Raw genomic sequence first — 22,842 nt, 5'->3', positions numbered from 1 at the left:
TGTGTCGTTATAGCATCTCCAGGGATCACCTTACAATTTTTACAAAGTCTTCTATCTGTGTTCCTGACCAAAAGAAAATCAATCTGTGACCTTGAGGCTCCACTTTTGTAAATGCATGTGAACGAATCTTCAAATAGATCAGGTGTCTATTTTTGTAGGATCTACATTAACATTGAATGCCATTTTTGCATTGTAAATCTTGAGAGAAACAATTAATTTTAATCTTTCACATGATGGGTTGAAAAGCCTCTTATAAAAATGTACATGGATAGCTGCAAGGAGTTATCTGAGGTAGCAAACATGAAGATTCTGAAGAAGCTTTACAATTTGGAGGTAAAGGAGGAAACTAAGCTGTATTAACGCTCTCATTCACAAGAACAAACAATATTCATTTTTTATTTTCGAGGTTGGATTGGATTTTTTTCCTGTAATTAATTATGGCTTCTTATTGTTTTGTCAATCAGGTGTTGGGTGATGAGATCATTGTGCCTGACTGTGACTTGCAAGATTTGTCAGTGACACCATTGTTAAATGCATTGCTTTCGCACAAAACATTTGCAATGCTTGACCTCTCCCATAATTTCTTAGGTACATCTTACTGGATTGTAAGCCTTTTTTCGTTAGTTACTGCTCTATTGTCTTCATTTGTATTTTGTGCAGAAATGTAATAGTTCATTGTTGGCAGAAGGGAAAAAAAACACTACAATGAGTGCAATTGATTGATTTTTTATTTTAATATTTACATTGAATTGCTACATCTCAGGAAATGGGACGATGGAGAAACTTCAAAAGGTGCTCACTCAATCAGGACAAACTTATGGGGGGTTGACTTTAGAGTTACATTGCAACAAGTTCGGCCCCACTGCTTTATTTCAGGTAGGTTACTTGCAAACGTTTCGACCTTCACACGTTTCTTTGGCTCGCACTATTTAGTGTCTAGCACGAACCCTAGTGAGATTTGAGATATGAAGTTCTAAACAGAAAATGGCTTTATCTTTTTTCCAGTAGATAGGCATGCATTTGAGTTTAGTGATGTGTGAAAAGAATTTGAATACGGACGTCTTCAATCTAGAAATAAATGGAATATCAGCGGCCTCCAACTGCCTTGCTCCCAAAATAAGGCCATCGTAGTCATTTTCAAAGCAGAATAACGCAAGAATATTCCAATGAACGAAATTCTTGATTAATCTCTGGTGTCTAGTCAAAAAAATGTGTCCAGCAAATACAAAAAGGGATGTCGTGAAGTATGCCAAAGACTCAAAGTTTTAAAAAGATAGAAAAACTTGACTTTTAATTAAATGTGGGGAACCTCGGCTGCTTTACCACAGTTTACTCGAATGTGATAATGTAAAGTAAAAAAAATTAATGTAGATGTAAAAAAGTAAAATATATTAATTAAAGAAAAAGGTGGCGAGCTATGCCGACAGTATAACAAAAAAATAAAGATTAAAACTATATGATAAAAGAAAAAATAAAATAAAGTAATAGACCTAGAATTTGGGAATTAGAGTGGTAGTTTATTGATGTTGATGATGATTCTTGTTAAGAGAGGACTCTTCTATTTATAGATGATTTTAACTTAGTGCCTAAGCCCCATAATTGTCACTTTCTTTAAATTTAAAAAGTACTTCCTCCATCACGATCACTCCCCATGAGTGGAGGATGGAAATAATGGCTTAGACCCGATTTTGATTTAGTGATTAAGGCTTCATAAATGTTCTTTTTTAATTATTTTAAAATCGATTAAGTTGATTTGACTCATTCTCCAGATTTACAATTTGGATGTAGACAGAAGGGTTGGCTACAACTCCAATTGCCTTAACCCGCAAAGCCAATCCAATTTGCTAATGCATTAAGTTTGTCCTAGTGCTATCAGATTTGTGAATGGCCTGCACTATTTGCTCGACTGGAAGTGCTGAACATTTCTGGGAAATGGGAACCGTCTTACTGATGCATGTGGGTGTTATCTTTCAACAATATTAGTGTACAGGTTAGCTGCATCACCTACTCCATCCATTTTAATAAGGTTTTCGTAGTCTCAAAATTCTCGGAAACATTTACTTCACTTGGTTATGGCCAATTCATTATGAACTACGGAAAAGTCTGCGTCGAGCATATGCTTCTGACAATTTCCCTTACGGTCTCGATTATGCATGCGGTAGAAACTTGTACTTCTATTTGCGTGTGTTCTGATTTGTTATTTGTAGCTCTCTGTAGCTTGAATGTGGAGAACTGTCATATCACGACCAGAACTATCCAGAAGATTGGTGATGCATTGGACTCTAACTCTGCACTTGCTCAGCTTTGTATAGGTATATCATGAATCTAACATGTATTTCCGAATTCCCGAGATAAGCTATTTTGTTTAATGGCAAGTCCATCTTTGACAGCATACAATAGTCCTGTAGCTGGAAATGCTAGTTAATCTTCTCGACAAGCTTTCTACAATGAAAAGGTAGATCAAATTAGATTTAGATGCACGGTACAACCTAGGTAGCATTTTTTTAAAATTGCATTATTTTGATATACAGAAATAAATCAAATTAAATTGCATTTGTTCACTAAAGGTTTTCTGAGCTGAAATTTGAGTGGTCTAAAACTGGGCAAACCAGCTGTTGATTCCTTGTGCAAGCTTGCTGGGAATACAAATTTGTCAGGACCGATGCTCGGAAGCACGGGTGTTGGAACTGTGAGTGGAATTGATTTCTTGCTGTTTGCTCGTGTCTTTGTTGGTTATTGATATACTCGATACCTGCAAACGCCAGCATGCATATCTAATTTTGTTTGGAGAGGGATTTTTTTTGCAGGAAGGGGCAATACAATTAGCAGAATCATTGTCCAGAGGGACTCGAGCTTGTGAAACTTGATCTATCAGATTGTCAAGTCATATTTAATTTTGTTGCAAACTCCAGTTTTAATTTATTCTGTTCCGTGCTTGAGCTTAATCTGGAAGGAAATTCTATTAAGCCAGAGGCTTGTTGCCTGTAGCTAGGGATTTATATTACTAGTATTCCTAGCATGCACTTTTATTTGTCCGGTTTTGTTTGCATATTATCATATATCGCTCTGACTTTCGGCATTTTAGAATGTAGGTGCTCTTACAATTTCTTTACCAGTTGAATTTTATTGGCATGTGTGCGTAGCAAGTTCTGACATCTATAATAAATACAGGGAAGCAATTCTCTTGCTTCTCTTCTCATGAAACCACAGTGCTGCCTAAAAGTTTTGGACCTTAGAAAGTGTCAACTTGGGCTTGCCGGGATACTTCGCATGACGAAGGCGCTAGCAGGTAGACAATACGCCAAGAGAACATATCTGGGTTAGTTCATTCTTGTGAAACTATATCTGTTTGATGCTTAGTTTGTCTGTGTTAGAGAACAACTACATAGAGGAGCTTAATCTTGCTGTTAATGCCGTTCCAAATGAACTTCAAACTCTACAACTCGACTTCTCAACTGAAGGACGCTCACAATTTGTAGGACTCGTGAGGAGAATTTACCCATGATAGTGGAAGATAGTGAAGAGCCCCTTTGCGTTCTTAACACTGACTATCATATGCCTGAAGTTGTTGACAGTGAAGATGGTCCGGTTAATTCGGATGCTAATGGAATTGATGACAGTGGTGCTAATTCGGATCAAAGAAATTCTCCATCCCCTGAGTGCAAATTCATTCCGCAACTTTCAACTGCTATGGCTATGGCAAAACAGTTGCAATGGCTTGACATTAGCGATAATGGTTTCTCTGCCGAATCTGCGGAAACATTTTATAGTTCTTGGTCATCAACATTACGAGCCGTTTCAAGTCAGAAGCATATTAGAGAGAGCATTGTTCATCTCTCAACCAAAGAAAATAAGTGCTGCAGGGTGAAACCATGCTGCAAGAACGATTGATTTCGTTGCTCATTTTATTGGTTTGCATAGGAGGCGTCGTAGTTCTATGACAAATTTTTGGAGCCATTTATATGGATCTTTTCCGGTTACTGCATGTCAATTGTATCTTGTAAGGAAATCCTCGGGTGCTCGAGTTAAGCATTTCGCTGAAAAAACATGTCTATAAATAAAGCCCATATCTCTTAAATTATAATGAATGCAGATCGATCAGCTGTTGGTCATAGATAACTACACGATTTTTAAGCTTCTAACAAGAGTTTTCTTTCAGTATTTTTGAGGCAGCATTTTTATTTTCAGAGGCCAAATGGTAGCATGTATTGGAGCACAAATATCAATTGACAAAATGGCAAATATGATGCGCTTCCGACATACATTTCAGAGATGTGATGGCTTGTAAAACGTAAGAATTTCTCTCTAATTATAAAAAAACCTGTACAAGTTTGGCAGCTGTAACGTATTGACTGTGTACCACCGATAATACATTCACCCAAACAAATCAAATTTACTTTCACTTTTGTCCGTGTAGATAGATGAGCAATCATTTGCCCAGTTTTGTAGGGTGGGTAAAACGGTGAAAAGAGCCATACAGTTGCAAATCGTGCAAAGAATATAACCCAATAAGGTGTTGAAATCATTGCATTTGTGTCAAATGCACTGTGATTATCTCAACATAAGCTTCTTTACGTGGGGAGTCACCGATTCACTTACCGAAAGTGTGATCATTCTCATTATTCAAACCTTTTTATCATATTGAAACATGTCTTCCCCCCAAATGTCCTCTCCATCCATTGATGGGCCTACAACACTTTACTCCTCGTTAAAGCCCAAACTAGATAACATGAAGCAGGACTTAAATTTTATGTCACTGAATTTTAAATTGAAATAAATAAATCTCAGACACGGGTTCAAAAATCCCATCAAAAATTCCATTCCATTCATGAGATGGAAACTTCCTTTCTGATTCCGAAAATAAGGATTACAGTAACAAATTCGTTTCCTAACGATAATCATGGGTGGGTGAGATAAGAATATAACACCATCCCCCTTGAGAAAAAGATTAAAGATGCTCAACTCAAGAAATAATATAACAGCAATTGAATGCACATTTATTCACCTTCTTTAAACGACAAACGTGGGGAAAGCATGCGTCTTAGGTTTGGGAAGCCATGATTGCCATCATTTTAAATAAAGCAGAGTTGGGAGTCATGCATCTCTTCTCCAAAGTGAAGCAGCAACGCCATTCAACTCCATTTCATAATTCCCTAAATAAAGTCTCTGAGAAACTTTTCAGCCCTCTATTTATGCCACACTGCAACTTTTTGGCCTCGGGGGAATCTTCTGCCTGGTCCTCCGGCATCAACAAAATTTTCTTTTCAAAGACCTTCAAGTGAAATTTGAACGAGAATGATTCATACAGTGCTAAAAATTAGAGCACAAATCAGAACAAGTTTAGAGTATTTTCATTTCCCAGAACTGGATTTCAAAGATTCCGGAGGCATTATTTCTGCATCATATGTAAAGTAATTAGGGGGAACTTCCCTTTGAAATTTTAAAAAGAAAAGGTATCCTCCAGCCCCGTTGCTGGTATTACTCTTTGATTATCAATTCTGGGTGGGGCAGTGCTGGAAGCTGCTTAATGTGATTGCAATGTATCTTCTATTATATATCATGGTTTTGACTAGGGAACCATTTTTAATGTTAAGCTTGTCCTTGAAATGTTATGCTAGACGCCATGTTTGGGGGAACGAAAATGGTTAACAACTGGGAGAATAATATATATATATATATATATATTTATTTATTTATTATTTTTTTCAGATTGCGTCTTGCTCTTTTTGTCACACCAAAAACAGTGGTTCAATTTTTATTTTTTATTTTTGCCACTCCTCTCTCCGCACTTTGAAGTTTTTAAAAAATAGTAATAGTTAGTACATATATGCCCAACTCTCCATTTAGATGAGAACAAAAGTTGAAAGAAAAGAAAATGAGAAAAAAAAATGAAGAGAAGAGAAAGTTAAAAAAAATATTATTATTTTTTGTGTTTGAAAATATAAAAAAAATAAAGAGAAAAGAAAATGAGCAAACATTATAAAGACAACAATACCTCATATTAAAATATATCATATTTCATAAAATTTTATTTATAAAATACGTTGAAAAAATTATATTAAAATTAACATAACCAAAATAATTTAAAATAAAATTACTTGATAAATAATGTATTTTTATGTTATTATAATTTAATATCAAATAATTTTGTAAACATTGTTATTTTCCTATTTTAAAAAATTAAAAGTATGTACTCTCTTCATTAAAAAATGTAAGATATTTTTAACCAAATCTTACTTTTGATAAAATAGTTACCTACCTTTAACTAACACTATCTTTTCATATTTATCCTTATAAAATACCTACAATAAATGTAAAGTTATTATCAACAGGGGCACATTTAAAAAGAAGGCAATGATTACATCTTGAAATATTAAAAATACCTTACATTTTTTAATATTTAACTTTTCAAAAAATACCTTACATTTTTAAATAGAGGGAGTAATTTTTTTTAAATTAATACAATAACAGCTTTTTTTTTTGTTAAGTTCAAGGTACTATTCAGAATTTAGATTTTTATACTTAATAATAATTTTTTATGCTCTCATTCCATGAATACAATATCTTTATACTTGATAACAGTGTTGTAGACTTACTCTCATCTCTTTTTATAATAAGAATATTATAACAAAATTGCAGGCTAATAATTTTATGGTGCCGGAGACTAGAAGAGACTCATAAAAAAAACAAATCTATAAATGAAATATTCTAACAAAGTTTCCTAAGTGAAGGTGGTACAGAATAAAGTTTCATTTGAGTTAAAAGCTGTTCGTGTTGCGAAGACCAAGACCAACAACATGCGGGAAAGCAGGGGCAGGCACGGAAGAATCGATTTTTTCCCAAAAACTCTCCATACGTGAAGAGAAAATTTGAAAGAAAAATATGAGAAAATTTGAGAAAAAAAAATGTGGCATGTGCCTTATTTTCTCTCCTACATATCCTTCCTTTTACCTTTCTTTTCTCATCAAAATAGAATAAAAGTTATTTTCTCTCCAAAGAATATAAATGTCAAAAACTTAAGCTAAATTGTTCTCATTTGAATTTCAATTTATAATTTTTATATATATAATATATTTAAAAATATAATTATGTTGGATATTTGATAAAACAAATCCAAGCTAAATCTAGTATGAATGGGAAAAGTCGGATTCAGTAAGCTAAACATAAAGTTAAGTATTATTATTTTTATTTAAAAATATAAGATATTTTCTAAAAAGTTAAATACTAAAAAATATAAAACATTTTTAATCTTTTAAGATATAATAATTATATTTTTTTAAAATATCCTATTGATAATAATTTTATATTTATTATAAGGTGTTTAATAGAGATAAATATAAAAAAATTAAATTAATTTAAAAATAAATAACTATTTTATTAAGGATAAAATTTAATTAAAAATATTTTATATTTTTTAATTATGAAATATTTTATAGCTAATTATTTAGATCAAGAAAGTAGCATAACACGCAACCTCTCATGTAGAGAATGAGATCAGCTTACGAATTCAATGGCTCAAAGACTCTTTCTTCTCTGCAAGCAATTTCAAAGGAGGTAGGTTTCCTGATCTAGTGCCAGTCTTTACTCATATATCAACCACATTCTCTGCTCTCTCCACTTTTCCAAGCACCTGCTAAGTTGACTACTTACTAATCCCATGATTAATCTGTAAATTGAATTTTCTTGCTAAATTAGCGTCAAGAGAGCGAATTTCACTTGAACATCATGTTAAGGATACGCTGATTTTGCACGTACATGAGCTTTAATCTTATTGTTTACTTGGCTGTTTTTCCCCAAAAACGAAAGCTTGATACTGAGATTACAAATAAAAGAACAGAAGAAATACAGATATACCAAACGTGCATGTTTACTACTCTATGCATCACTGGAATTTCTTTTCATCGCATATACATCAGAAGCATGTTTAGAACCTGATAACCTGAGATTCTGTCAAGCTATTAACACTGTCTATGTTGAGATTCACACTCCAAAAACAAAAAAGGAAAACAGAAAAGAAAAGAAAAGAAAATTACAGATTAAACATATCCATTTCACCCTTTCAGTAAAAAAAAAAAAGAGAGAAAGCTAACCGATCATACCCATTACTACATCCCCTGCAGCAAAAGAACAGGATCAATAACAAACATACTACCAACACTGAATTAACCTTTTGCTGCTAGCTAGCTCCATATACCTTGGTTAATTCCCTTGTTTCTTTAGGAAAGAAAAGTAAAATCACTGAAGTCGCCACTCTGCAACTGTAAGTTTACGGTGATCTCCAGCTTCTTAAGCCAATGTCATTGTGTTTCCTTGAAGGAGAAGAGTAAGGTACGGGCAGCCTTCTCGGCAAAAATCCAAAAAAGTGACCGGAGTGCTCAGGCTTTGGCTTGACCTTGAAGACGCTTATGTTTCTTGAGCCATGACAATGACCAAATATGCAGATGAACAAGAGCAGATACAGAACTGGTATTAGATGCCTCCTGCATAAACCCATTATGTGAGAGTCTCTGATGAGCGTATAGAAACTAGGGAGTGAAAAAGATGAAGCTGAGATGTATGGCTGACTTCCGAGGAGAGTGAAGTGGGAAGAGCAAGAAACATGGGCAATTCAATGCAGAATCAGGTGCATCAGATTTGGGAGAAGAGGAGAGAAAGGAGGGATAAAAGTAGATTGAGTCAAACTCAAAACTCAAAAAGAATTCGGATGCTTCTCCAAGTAGAGATGATGTTGGGAGCAGAAAGTTGAAAAGCCTGAGGAAAGCTTTTTTTGGGATGGGCTTACATGGGATGGAGTGATAATTATAAAGGGACAAAAAATGAAAAGATGAAATTTTATTTAGAAGAAAGAAAAGGAGGGGGTGATTCGTTTATATAATATAGTATTGGGTGCTAGGGGGAATGCAAGAAAAGCAAGGGAAGGAGCACAGAAGAAAAAGAGGCTAAGCGAAGAGGGTTTGTGTTAAACTGTTTGTGTCATCTTTTCTTTTTTTTTTAGTGGTTAGGTGAATGTTTGGACCCACTGTGCATTAATGGCCCAGTAGACAAGGAAGCATGGTTGCGAGTGAGACCCTTCCATTAAGGCAAAGCTTGCTCCTTTGTCACAACCTTTCTGTAGCCTCAACCCCCCCCCCCCTCCTAACCCATTCCCCTACCTGAAAACTTGATGCAGCGGCTACTACTTGCCGCTGCACCACCCACAGTCAGTAACGCCACTACCATCTCCATACCCTGCATTTTAGCCCCAATCTCTTTCCCAGTGTCCTTCTGAGTTCTGACGATAACCCTATAAGTTGATGTCTTTAATCGTTTATTGCTATGATACGTAATGTTCCTCTTTCAACTATTCACCTGTGTACATATTATATATAGAGCGCCAAAACGACTACAAAAGAAAAACCCACCACTCCCCTGTTTCTGGTCTGTTGTGAGTTATCCAGACTCCAGAGTCAAACTTCAAATAACTCGAGTTGCATTTTATTTTGATGATGATTTTTTCAGGGTGCAAAGCTTCTCAGGTCAGGAAGATTCTAACCAAATAAATAAAAGAAAAGGGAAAAATCAGAAAAGCGCATGCTCCAGCTTGAAGCAGAGGAGAATTAATGAAATGTCAGCGTAAGGGTCAGAGTATTGAGGTGGACCCGGACCAGGATCTCTTTTTTTTTTTTCCCTTTTTCTACACTTCTCCCATCTTCATTCAAATTTTTTTATTAAATAATTTTTTTAAATAAAAAAATTATTGAATGGTGGAGATGGAAGCAATGGAAAAAAAAAAGTGGACTTCCGGTGGACCCATGCTTCTCTTCGTATCTAAAGCTCAGTACTGTTCTTCATTCATTGATTAGCAATTAGGGATATAGATGGACCCCCTGGCCTTGGGTTCAGTTCCTGAATGGGCATGGGGCTTGGAATTCCTGTCTCAGCGATGCGTGCTCTTTCCGCTGCTTTTCTCTCTTCGGTGAAGCTTTCGATAGCAGATGATGCTTTCAAAGCTGCCTGTGTGACCACTCCAATATCGTCCAGAGCAGAGGCCTCATTCGTCACCCCATTTAAGAATCATCTTCCTATGACGTCAAAAGAGTGTCTCTGATAGCCTCGGCCTTGCATGCTATACGCATAAACAAAAGCAATACGTCCCCCGAAAATAATAAAATAAAAGGCCAAAGCTCCATGATTCACCATGCGTTGTAGATGAAATGGAGATTTAATGAATTGACTATTAGATATATCCAATCCAACAATCATAGTACCAAAGCGATGAAACACGGAGCTCTGGCGGTCCTACTTCAAAGTTGAAAGCTGCAAGTGAACATACAAAGCGAGTATGGACGATGCATCAATGAATTAAAAAAAGATCTGTAGTTAAAGAGGGTTCAATAGATTTGACGGTAGGCGAAGAAAGGACCCCACTATATACGTCGAGGAGCCACCTAACAAATATCACAAGCTGTTGCCTTCACATGCTTATCTTGTGCTGCTTAGGCCTAATGATTCATGAAATGGTACATCTTCTGGAAGGCTCGTCCACCCAACATGACAAAGGAGCCGTGCCAGAGGGGGTGAGATTATCAAGAAAGTGATACGATTCAGTGTGAAGAAACCTGTGGTAGCGAGCGGATGAAATGATGGGTAAACCTTTTCGTGGTTTACCGTGGATTCAGCTTTTGGTTGGGTTTGTGTGCTGCGGAACTTGGACTGATCTGCCTATAGTCGAACCCAAGAGGGTCAAACTCAAAACTCCACCAAATATTTGTAACTGAGAAGCATCGTTGTTTAGATTTTTGGGGAGACAATGTCCTTGGTGTTTGGGTGCGTATATGAATTCAATTCGTAGAGAGGTCCAACGCCTATGGATAGACGAGTACAGGGCACATGCTTGGTTGATATTTCACTTTCTTGTGCGTAATTTCCTCAGACTCGAGAATGCCTACCATCATTGACTCTTTCAGATTTGATCCAAGAACCAATCGGTTTACTTATCTTAAAAAACCGGGTTAAATTATATCCAATGTTTTATTTCGAATGACTTGAAGGGAACTTTGGATGACTTTTTAAAAAGTAAAATTCTCATTGAATATAGTCTAATTAAACCGACAAAGATTAAAATAATATAGTGAAAAAACTTAAAACACGGCGCCAGTTTCAGTGTGATATACATTAATATATATATATATATATATATAATCAAGGTGCGTCGGGGTAGGATTTTCTGTTTCTTGCCAATTCGGTGACTCGAACAAAATCAAGGGAACGTGCGGTTGACCCCAGATAATTGCATGCCCTGGCCGTCGTGCTCGAGTGGGTCCTAAATTAATGGTCCCTTCAATTATAATGTAGTTGCCACCAATCGCAGTGGATATTGTGTTCACTCGTGAAATATGAAAAGTTGGCACCTTCAGCGTGACCTCGTTAATTATTATTCTCAATTAATTTTGCTTTTAGGGATACACGTTTGATACCGTGTAAAAACAGCAACACGTACGTGCACAAATAATCACTGCTCTAATTTGTTGGCAATTCCATGATAACATCGATCGAGTACGTTTATTCAATCCGACTGAAGTACGTGCGAAAATACGAGACACGCACAACCAAACAACAGCACTACAAAAAGAATCTAAACTATCCCCGGTCCCAAATCATAATCGGTGCAAGGTTTTGATATAGGGATGGCGCCGTGGCGGTGGTTCCTTTCTGGTAATTAATTACAGAATGAGACCAGGGAGAAAGATATTAATTAGTGGAATAGTGAAATCATGCATGTCTGAAGTGGCATGGAGATCGAGTATGCAACGAATGGACAACATAGTGCAGGTTACATCAGTCGGTCGACGATGATGTTTCGTACATTATTTTAGCAGATTTGGTCCCTGATTAGTGAAAATTGATTAAAAGTTTGTTAGCTCCTCCTAGTCAAATTAGTTGAGACATCTTGGGAAGTGTTTCTCTCTTTATTTTAAAAAATTCTTCTTGCACGGTTTGATTTGAATCGTGTATTTGGCATCCGGGGCCCGGAGCTCTGTTTGCCTTCCTCAAAATGTTTATTCTGAATTGAGTTTTGGTGTTTTTTATTTTAAAGAATCGTAACTTTGCGTTAAAGTAGACCAACGGCGTCAATGAAAAGTAGAAAGGAAAGATGGGAGAAGGAAAAGTCGAGAGCAAGTGAAGGACCACTAGGGCGATATATCTAATAAGTTGACCCGGTGGGCCTAACGTCACAACCACCCTCCGCGACATGCCTCGGCTTCAACGTTAATAATCTTTAATTTTGTGGCTGGTGCCCGGATGAGGTGCGTTGTTGAAAAAAGGCCAATTGACTATGAGCCTGTAGTTTTTGTGTTCACTTTAAATATCTGGGAAGTTGACTAACATGTGTACAGAAGAGAACATGATGACCAAAAATTCGAAGAATTGGGCGAGTATTGGATTGGATGCGCCACCATTTTTTAATTGAGGGGTGGAGACTATGCAGTCTATAGACGCAACATCGCCTTTTCTCTGAGGTGCCCTGTTGATTAATTGGCGGAGTCAAAAGTCGTGTTTCCCCTCCACAACTTGTCCCGCTCCTTTGTTTTACTTATTTGACATTCTGATTCTTCCGGCCTGCGACGCCGCAGCTTCATTACATTGAAATTCCATCCCTCTGTCACTTGATTGTTTTGCATTGAAAACGAAAACTTTTCGCCCATCAGCTTTTTTTTTTTTTACAAAAAAAAAGTGTGTAGATTAACTCCTAAACTTAAATTATAAGTTTAAAAATATTTAAAATCCTAACCTCATATTTTATGTGATATTTTTTATAACTTTTAAAATAAGTACAATTTAATTATTGTTGTTAATAAAAATTAATTTAATAATTAATTAATCAAAAAAGGAAAAAAATGATCTAAAAAATTTACAACAAATATTTAAAACTTACAAATGAGGACTTAAAAGAAATCACAAAAAGGAGGAGTGTCCCAAAAAGAGATGCCGCTAGTTGAAGAGACAAATATCTCGCTTGAAAATATATCTAAACGATATTAAATATGAGGGGGTTAGCCGAGTTGCTTAAATTGGAAGGAAATTATTCGTATAATTTAAAGAGAGCATTAAAACAAGCCTTCCTTTTTTTTTTTTGGTGTAGGGAGGAAGGAATATAAAAGGGGAGGAATAGGTGATTCGTTGGGGGTTTGAATAATGTGAAAATAGATGAGGGTGATGTGAATGGGATGAAGTAAGAGTGGTCAAATTTTCGGTCTTACCGTCACTGTTGGTCGGTGTACCATCTCTCATCTCCCCACCCGCGTCCCTTTCCGTCTCTTTCCCCTCCTCCCAGATTCCTTCTCTTCTCCTTATTTGATACTGATCACTTCCTTTGCTTCCTGCCTTCTCCTATGCTATTGTTTTTTTTTTTTTTTTTTTTTAAGGATTAACTTCGAGTTTGGAGCATCCTATGGGAATAATGATACTTCGTGTTTTGATATTAGTCTAGTTTACTTCGTTTAGGGTGTTTAATAGTACTCTATACAGTACTCCTGCATTGAAAAGTAGCCCAAAGGCACACATGCTATCTCCCCGTTTTGTTGCGCAAAACCGGGGTGTCTCATTTGGGGCCCTCCCCCATTCTCCAGTAAAACTTCATTAGATCATTGATCACACCCACACGCTGCGTCAAACCAGTTTTCACTTTTTACTTTCATCATGGGATTGGGATCCCCCCCCCTTTTTTTTCTCTCTCTGTTTTTTTTTTCTTCTTTTGCTCAGCGTTGCTTTCGGTGCTATCATGGGATCCGCTCCCCCCCCCCTTTCCAGTTTCTCTCTATTCATTACTTCCTCTTTTTTGGGTAAAATCTCGAATTATTATATCTTTGTTTACGTATAACACGCTATTATTGTAAAAATACTAGCTCCATCGCTCAAGGAAACTTCCAATTCATTGTTTTTTTGTACTATTTTTTTTCTACGACAATTTATTCATTTTTTTTCACTTTTTTGCAGTTTTTAAAAGAGCAAGAGATAGACTAACAATAATTTGGTGATGTGCTATCCATAATGTTAATATAAAATATATTTAAATAATACTACTTACAAGTTACATGGAGCTCAATTGAAAAATGAACCGAACCTTTTTCAAAAAAACAAGAGAGAGAGAGAGAGAGAGAGAGTCACAAGGGGTAGAAAAGAGACAAAGATGTAAGAAGGAAGGAAAGTGGGGGGATCAGGTACGACGAAGCAGAAGGAAATAGGGTACGTGCGACTGATCAGTAAAGGGAGGGAGGGGAGATGGAAGTGGGGAGGCGGGGGTGGGGACACTGCCAAGACATTGTTGCCTTTGGGTCCCCATCCCCACCATCCCCACGTTTTCATCCTCTCCCATCATACCCTCTTCTTTCTATCCTCTCATCCACGTGTGCCCCCACTCCTCTATTTCTCCCCTTCCCTCTTTTCCGTTCTTTACTTATCTTCCACTTTTCTTTTCATTTTAACACCCACCCAAAAACCACCCAAAAAAAAAAAAAAACAATCAATACACGCCAACCCCTTCCTCCATTTCCATTTCCATTTTTCTAACAAGTTTATAATATTATCTTAACAAATTCTTCCCATCGCAGAAAAAAATAAATAAATTATATCATCCTTTTATTACGATCCAGTCAATATCAAAATTTGAGCCATCCCGTTGCCGACAGAAAAATAATAAGTTTGATTTTTCAAAATTTTGATTACTATTTTATCTTTATTTTTAAATATATACTCCATCCAATTTTATTTATAAAATTTATTTTATAAAATTTATTTGATCTCATCTATAAATTATGGTATAATTTTTTAAATAATATTTAAAAATATTTACAAAATTTTTTTTATGAAAGAAAAAAATATAATATCATTTTTTAAATTTATTATATAGAGATATAATCAAAATTTTATACATTTTTATTTTTTATTAATATTAATAAAATTAATAAAAATGATTTATAAAAAAATGAGGAATACTTATTACCAGATTTATTTACACAAATTTTAAACATCTTGAAAGCTAAGAAACCCGACCCAATCAGAAATCCAGAATGCATGAACCTCATACACATATAAGATATATTAAGTTATTAACTATAAATTAACCATGAACTAATCGGAATAAGAAGAAAAGTGCGGGTATGACGTCACCGTACCTTTGACTCCCCCCTTTTAAAGTCTAAACTCCCCCCCACGCTTCTTTTCCTTGTCTCCCCCGCTGCATCCCCTGCCTCCCCGTCTTCTCCTGTTTCGCCAGATTCTCTCCCAATTTCTCTGAGTCCGAACGGCCATCACTATGCTGAGAGATGATCTATGCATCACAATTCCCAGCTTCTTCCGGTGCCCTATCTCTCTCGACGTCATGAAATCCCCAGTCAGCCTCTGCACCGGAGTAACCTACGATCGTTCCAGTATCCAACGCTGGCTCGACGACGGCAACACCACCTGCCCCGCCACCATGCAGGTCCTCCAATCCAAGGAATTTGTCCCCAACCTTACTCTGCAAAGGCTTATCCAGATCTGGACTGACTCCGTTCGAACCCGGGTCGAATCCGCCGGCTCCCCTGCTGCCAAATCGGTCCCGTCCCGGGACCAAGTCCTTGACGCTGTCACAGATTTGAAGGCCAAGAGCGGGAACCCTTTGTGCTCCCTTGCTGGAATTCTATCCTTTGCTGAAGAATCCGAAAACAATCGGGAGTTCCTGGCCAAAATAGAGGGGTTGGTGCCTTTGCTCGTTGGTTTCCTCGACAATGTTGATGGTGGAATCCCTCGGAGCGTTGAATTTCTTGAAAAAGTTGTCAAGGCTCTGGACTTCGTCCTCAGTAAAGCCCAAGATGACGAGACAGTGAAACATTCGATTGTGAAGAACCAGCAAGGCAATTGTATAGCTTCTCTACTTCTTGTTCTGCAACGAGGCAGCTCTGATTCGAGAATCGCATCGGCTAAGGTTTTGAAATTCGCCGCTGCGGATGTTGAATCAAAAATCTTGATCGCTGAAAAGGAAGGCCTGATTCGTGGATTGTTTAAAATGATATCATCAGACGGAGATGCGATGCTAATCGAGAACGGCTTGTCCTGCTTGGTGGCAATCTCAACGCCGAAACGAAACAAGGCGAGATTGATCCATCTCGGAGTTGTGAAGACATTATCGGAATTGCTTTCGGAGTCGAAGTGGAGCGTTGCCATCACCGAGAATGTACTGACGCTGCTCGAAACGGTGTCGTCGACCAGGGAAGGAAGATCGCAGATTTGTGAGGACCCGACTTGCGTGGCGTCGATACTGCAGAAGGTCCTGAAAGTGTCGAATGCGGCGACGGAGCACGCAGTGACTATACTCTGGAGCGTGTGTTATGTATTTCGTGATCAGAAGGCGCAGGAAGCGGTGACGAAGGCTCACGGTTTGACCAAGATTCTGCTTCTGATGCAGAGCAATTGTTCGCCAGGAGTTCGTCAAATGTGCGCCGATTTGCTCAAGATTTTCCGGGTTAACTCCAAATCATGTCTCTCCTGCTACCACACCAAGACCACCCATATCATGCCCTTTTGATCAATACTCTCCTCTCATCCAGAAACACACTAAAAAGGAAAAAAGAACAAAGGTTGTAAATGAAACGAAATTTTGTTAGTGAATAGTCAAAACTGAAAAGCGAAATTCATTTTTAGGTTGCTGTCCTGTGTGTTCCCAGATTAGATTTTTCTTTTTCCGCCTACTTTTTAACCCTGTTCTGCTCCGTAAATGCACGTGTTGTTCCTATATCACATCACAGCGGAAAGTTGAATAGAAAGATTCTTTCCTTTGGACCAAAAGCCATGAAATTTTTGACTTAGAAGTGGGACAACTTCTATGGAGTCACAGCTCTGAATCCCCTGAAAAACAGATCGTTCTGATTTGATATGATCCACAAAGTAGTGAACATTCAGCTTGGACCGTGTTCATGCCGTTAACTCAAGGGCTGTTTGATCGCGCAAGATTAATTTGGAAATGCGTTAGAGGAGACTGATAAAGAATTTATGGTGTTTTTTTTTTTTTTCTTTTTAGGCAATTGATGCCCAAGGGAATAGGTTGAACTGAAGCTTAATAAGACAAAAATTATTGAACGATGAGCTTATGTGGTTGGGATCGGGACTTAAATTTCTGTGCTTGCGGGAAAGGTAGGAAATGGGGCGGGCAACCCAATGGGGAAAAAACGTACGGGAGCAGATGCATTCTACGTCTGACCAATCCAATCCAATCCCGGTGGCAAGCATGTGCTCTCCCTTCCATTTTTATTTAAGATCTTAGTTAAATTAGATGATTCATAATCTATGGGTGGAAAGTGGCCATTCAATGCGGCACTTGTTAGTATAAATCATATTTCGGTGCATCGGTGGAATTTAATTTGGTAGCAAGGTGAGCAATAAAAAAAAATGAAAATGTTAGGTATTTCGGGCGCCAAGCATGATGGATATTTCAAGCGGGGATATATAATTTTGCCCCATTTTATTGCGGCATTAATTGAAAGAGCAAGTTTGTGCGGTTGGTAATAATAGGTAACAAGTGGTCAAAGAGATTTGCAAGCTGCGTGTGGGCGAGGGTGCGAGATAACAGAATTCACGTTGCCAGGAGGAACCCATTTATTACAAGCTTCGGCTCCTGTTTTAACTTCTTAAAGTTCTTGATCTGTTTTGTTTTCAGCCGCACGTTTAATTCTCGCAGCTTTGCGTGTTTTATAAAATGTATGAAGATTTTACATGTTAATTTTCTTAAGAAAATACACTCCGTACAGTGTTTTCAGTACGTTTCATTTGCATAATAATAGGGTACGGATCTATCACGTTTTGGCTGGCCCCCAAACAATACAGGCGGAGTAGTACAAGGGCAACAAATATATGAATCGGATGACGGAGATGATCGCTATCAGATTGAACCCGATTTGAAAAAATGACAGCTCATTGTTTTTGAGATTGACGTTGTTGGATAAATTCTCACTGGTTTTCTTGCTCCAGCTCCACCCATTCATCCGGCCTTCTACTTTCAGAAGCCGCACACGTCCCAATCCATCATTACCCCTCCCGTTATCTCTATTCTCTTTTTATGAGGATGCGAGCCCACGTATACAAGTCGTCTTCCACAAACAAAATCAAGAGCTGTCAAAAACCAAATTACCCTCCCAACTAAAATCACATAGGTGTTAAGAATCCTAATTAATGTATATATAATGCCCGTTTGAATACACTTGTTTGCTCCTCTAAATTATGATTGAAGGTAACCACCAAGTCACGTAAAATTAAATCTTTAATCATTTATAAGGTCCTCTAACTATGATTAAGTCTCTATGAAATCACTGTAGTCTTGGTTTTATTGCATCCCTTGTCTAAATAAGAGTTCCAAGCCTGCCGAAATCTTCAAGAGCATCCAACAAAGTCTCCTATTCAGTTTCCATGATCATCATCCCATCCGAGACGTCCGCGGAACACGAGCAGTTGACTGTCTTTTGATCAACTAGAGCATCGATTTCTAATAAGATAGATCTTGTTTGGTCTATTCTCTTTTCATAAATTGTCTTCTATCAAAATACAGAGTGACGTTGATGTTAAAGAAAAAACTAATAACATGAATATTTTTTGTGTTCATACATTAGCGATTGAATGAATAAAAAAAATGAATTCAAAACGTAAGTAACTTTTTTCTTATGAGCATACTCATGATAGAAATTGGTAATGTAACAAAAAGTTAATTTAATTGGTAAGAGTTTGGCTTTTAACTCATAAATTTGTCCCGCTATTAATGTAAAAATCTTGTTAGTAGTAGGTACTCTACAAGTTTTTGTGGCGCTTGAAGGCATACTATGATTTTAGCGAATTATTAAAACTCACCTCACCTAAATATTCTTTCATATATACACACACACACACACACACACATGGTTTTCTCGAGGTTTGTAGATATTCAAGAAACAAAGATTATTGGTTTGATTTTCTATCTTACTGTCCCATGAATCAAACGAGACGCGGTCAGCAATCCTTTTAACACGTAGGGATGAAGCAGCACATCCAGATAATATCAGTTAGATGGGAGTAACAAGTTTTAGAGTACGTGATGCGTGAAAAAAGACAGACGGGAGAGGCAAGCTTTCATCTGGCATCCAAGATTCATGAAGTGGAGGTAGCCTCTGGAGCTTTTGGGGCGGAGCTTCTTCTAAGACGTGCCACTGTATAATAATCATACAAGAGGTGAAGACATCTCTTTACATGGCTCTACAATCTTTTTTTTTTTTTTTTGGGTAATTCCTTCTCCATTATCAGGGAATTAGGCGTGCTGCTTCTCACTCGTGTGGTTTGATTAATACTGCTATAATTATCACTTATTTGTAATAATATTTTTTATCGTTATTTTATTTAAGGGCATGCATGAAAACATTTTATACTTAAATTATTTGGTGTTTTTTTGTTGCATTCTGTTTAGTGTACTTGACAGGCGTAATAATTGAAAATATTAATCTAATATCCAATAGGATGAATATTAGCGAGTCCGTAGCGAGCGGGAAAAAAAAAAACAAAAACGGAAAGGTGATGTGATGGAGGGAATGGATTTTAGGTGGGCAGGGAGGAGTATGGGACTATGGGCATTACGAGAAGGACAGGCTGTCCACAGCAGGAGATAGGGAAAGGTTCCTCGACCAATCACCATACAGGAATGCCTTGATTTGATGGTGGATCCATGAATTGAAGAAGAGGCCGCGGAATTAGGGGATAAAGGCCGATTGATTGGGTGGTCAGCCACAAAAGTGAAGCCCGCATGCTGGCTGCTGCACCTTCATCATTGTACATTTGGGAGCTTGTCCTCACTCCGGTTGGCATTTCTCTCAAACCATTCTCACTGGTCCCAAAAATCCAAATGCTCGTGTGCATCTACGTGCGCCCCCAACCTTGTACCTGTATGAAAACCTACCCAGCATTTTGGTTCATGACAAGCACTAGTATAAAATAAAGTGTATAGTATACTGAAAAAAAAAACAAATAAACAAAATATTAGAGGAACTGTATATAAACAATTGGAATTGATGGGCGGGGATGGGTTGTTATTATTAGAAAACACAATAATGCAGGCGTCGTTGGTAGTGAATTATGTGGCGTGTGGGGCAGGAGATGCGTGCGTGCGTGCAAGAATTTGGGTGACGATTATTAAAGCAGGGGGCTTGATAGTGGATTTATATGAAAGAGGGATTATGTGAATGAACGTACGTGAATGAGTGAGTGGATGGATATGACATGTGAGCGTAAGTGTGTAACCGCATCCACTATTATTTGGCTCCCTCTTCCTCATTATTTGCATTCCCACTACTCCAACCCCTTCCCCGTCAAATATCGTTCATGCATATCTCCTCAGCTCATCACCACCAAAACCTTTCATTATTTTCAAACTTGCTTTACTTCTCTTCAACTCCTACCCTTCCTTCAAATTAATTACGTTCCCTTTTAATATTCCATCTTTCCGAACATGATTCCCCTTTTTCATACAAACGCTTCCGCTTATTCTATAATATTTTCACTCTAATACAACTCCATAATGCTTATTTTGAACGTCATCTAATAGCTTTCCCAAGAAAAAAAAAAGAAATACCTGTAGAAATCCTTCATATTTCCCTCATTCTTTGGCGTGTTTTACTCTAATATCCATCTAATAAAACCATGCATTTAGTTTGCACCGGATAATGGGAGATTTTCTTTTTAACAAAAAAAGACCTCACATTATTTGGGGCTGGGCCTGGTCCATAACCCATTTTTATTTGCTATAGGCTTTAAGGGTCAAAATTATTCCGCTCAGCCCATTAGCCCAAGGATCATGGGCTGAGCATCAAATTGGGTAGACATGGCCTTTTCTGCTTATTTAACACTCCGGTCTTTTTTATGATATCAGGTTTGCCTTCGTTACTCGCTGGGTAAATCAGTGCGTCGGTTCTGTATGTACCTTAATTTCAGTTCCCAGCTGTTAACAAAAGTTAATCTAATTAATAAAAATTTGATCCATGACTCACAAGGTCATGGATTCAAGTTTCACTACTGATACAAGGACGTTATTGATGGACAATCCGTAAGCAGTTCTATGAACAAAACTATTTCAATAGCTTTATTCTTATTGAGTAAACGTACTATTCAAAACAAATGCTTTGAATACACTTTCTCACGTAAACGTAGAACAGTCCCTGGTTGGACCCAGTGAAAAAAAGGCAAGAAAGAAAGCGAGCCATGAGTGATTGACAAGAACAGCAGCACCACCTGATATTAAGAAGGCGTTAAATTAAAGACTTGTGGTGCAGACAGACTTAATATGTATACAGGTACATAGATTTTTCCATGAGAAAAGACGGAGGGACCATCTTTTGCCACGCTCTCTATCTAACACCCTACTACGGTGCGGCTTGCTCCCCTCTGACATTGTTCCTTCTTATCAGGAGACTGCTTCCAGTCCTCTATTCATATGAGTAGCCTCATGCATATCTCACCTTCCCTCTCTAAACTTTCCAAGTCTCTGCAAACAGTATCACCCTCTTCCGTGGCTCCCACATAGAACCATCAACAATGTCTTCAAATGTTCAATTCTCACATATAACTGGCTCCATTAAAGGCAAGCTTGTAAAACCCCCTTGAAAAGACGTGTATTTCTCTACCTTCTGATTAACATCACCTTCATCCCCACCACCGTCTCAAAATCCTGCTTTCCCCCTCTTGTTGACCAGTATCTCATTTTTAATCACTCTGTGAAGAAGCATCCGCAGACTTGGGTGTTTTCTTTTGGCACTCTCTTCTCTTCTATGCTATTCTCCGAGCACCCATGTGGATGAACATATAGCTTCCTTAACTTATTATAGTTTCCCATTCTTTCTTTCTTTCTTTCTTTCTTTTTTTTTGGGTACAAATACATCAGAACACCTGGCATCACGTACAATTATCTTCGCGATTCTTTTTCATTCACAGTAACTATATATATCCAGCAAATCCCGGGGGGATAATCGTGGCCTACAGCTTGTTGTTACGAGTTCAGAAGGATGCTAGTTTTGTGGGCCATGCACGCGGCCTATCTGTGGAATGAGCGCCAAACGAGAAACAATATTGCATGTGCCACGGAAGCTCTCCAATATACATAATAATCGAGATCTGGATCTTCAGCAATTAGGTTGGCTACGTATATGAGTATATGGCCACACGCAATATCCGTTGGTGAATCCAGCGATTAATTATTTACAATAATGTTTGGTGCACCTTTATCATTACATATATTATCCATCGGATCCAAAGCTTATAAACTTTTGTTTTTGATACAATTTATCTGAATTCATTACTGTCGGTTATTTTTAATTTTAAACTCGATCTTAACTTCCTTAAGAAAAATCGGATCCTTTCCATTCCTTCCACCTATATCGCTGGTACTATATTGACTTTTGCTTTTGAAATATGATCCATGTGTTTGCGGAAAATAAACTGAAATTTCATTTCTTATAAATGTTATAATTTTTGGCCTAAAGTGAAAAAATTCTTGGAAATAAAGGGTCGATTTTTTTTTCATTTTTTCAAGTAAAAATAAAGAAAATTCATTTAAAAATTGGGAGAATGATAGTTTGGTCCCAAGACAGTGAATTAATGCTAGTTAAGTCCCCAAATTTTTCTTTTACAAAATAAATTATAAATATTAATTTAAAAAGTTACAAACAGAAATTTTTATTACAATTTAAAAGTTACATTGTTTAAATACTTATATGTAATTAAAACTCCTGAATTTATATTAATTTAAATCAATATTTTTAACTTACTTTTCAAATTTTTTTTAAGACTTAACTAATATTAATTTACTATTTTAAGACC

General features: G+C 37.2%; 2 protein-coding genes across 11 annotated transcripts; both read left to right on the top strand.

The window, feature by feature from the left end:
- Positions 1-1,822: 1,822 nt before the first annotated feature.
- LOC129321065 (protein TONSOKU-like) lies at positions 1,823-4,054 on the top strand. Of its 10 annotated transcripts, XR_008595905.1 has the most exons (6): positions 1,823-1,990; positions 2,208-2,312; positions 2,391-2,455; positions 2,568-2,689; positions 2,808-3,289; positions 3,375-4,054. XR_008595905.1 is itself a non-coding variant. In XM_054966795.1 (4 exons), the coding sequence occupies exons 2-4, from the start codon at positions 2,663-2,665 to the stop codon at positions 3,503-3,505; spliced, it is 276 nt and encodes a 91-aa protein (XP_054822770.1). In that variant the 5' UTR covers positions 1,823-1,990; positions 2,208-2,662; the 3' UTR covers positions 3,506-4,054. The 10 variants fall into 10 exon arrangements, 1 of the variants encoding a protein (XP_054822770.1); XR_008595906.1 differs by having other exon boundaries at positions 2,401-2,455; positions 2,613-3,289; XR_008595902.1 differs by having other exon boundaries at positions 2,401-2,455; positions 2,568-3,289.
- Positions 4,055-15,197: 11,143 nt separating this feature from the next.
- On the top strand, positions 15,198-16,806 carry LOC129320481 (U-box domain-containing protein 27-like). Its single transcript, XM_054965962.1, has one exon. The coding sequence runs from the start codon at positions 15,296-15,298 to the stop codon at positions 16,544-16,546; it is 1,251 nt and encodes a 416-aa protein (XP_054821937.1). The 5' UTR covers positions 15,198-15,295; the 3' UTR covers positions 16,547-16,806.
- Positions 16,807-22,842: the final 6,036 nt, after the last annotated feature.

This window comes from Prosopis cineraria, unplaced genomic scaffold (assembly GCF_029017545.1).
Source record: "Prosopis cineraria cultivar Desert tree isolate PC_DT_omini unplaced genomic scaffold, ASM2901754v1 PC9, whole genome shotgun sequence".
Taxonomy (NCBI): Eukaryota; Viridiplantae; Streptophyta; class Magnoliopsida; order Fabales; family Fabaceae; genus Prosopis; species Prosopis cineraria.
This window is presented reverse-complemented; position numbering and strand designations above follow the sequence as displayed.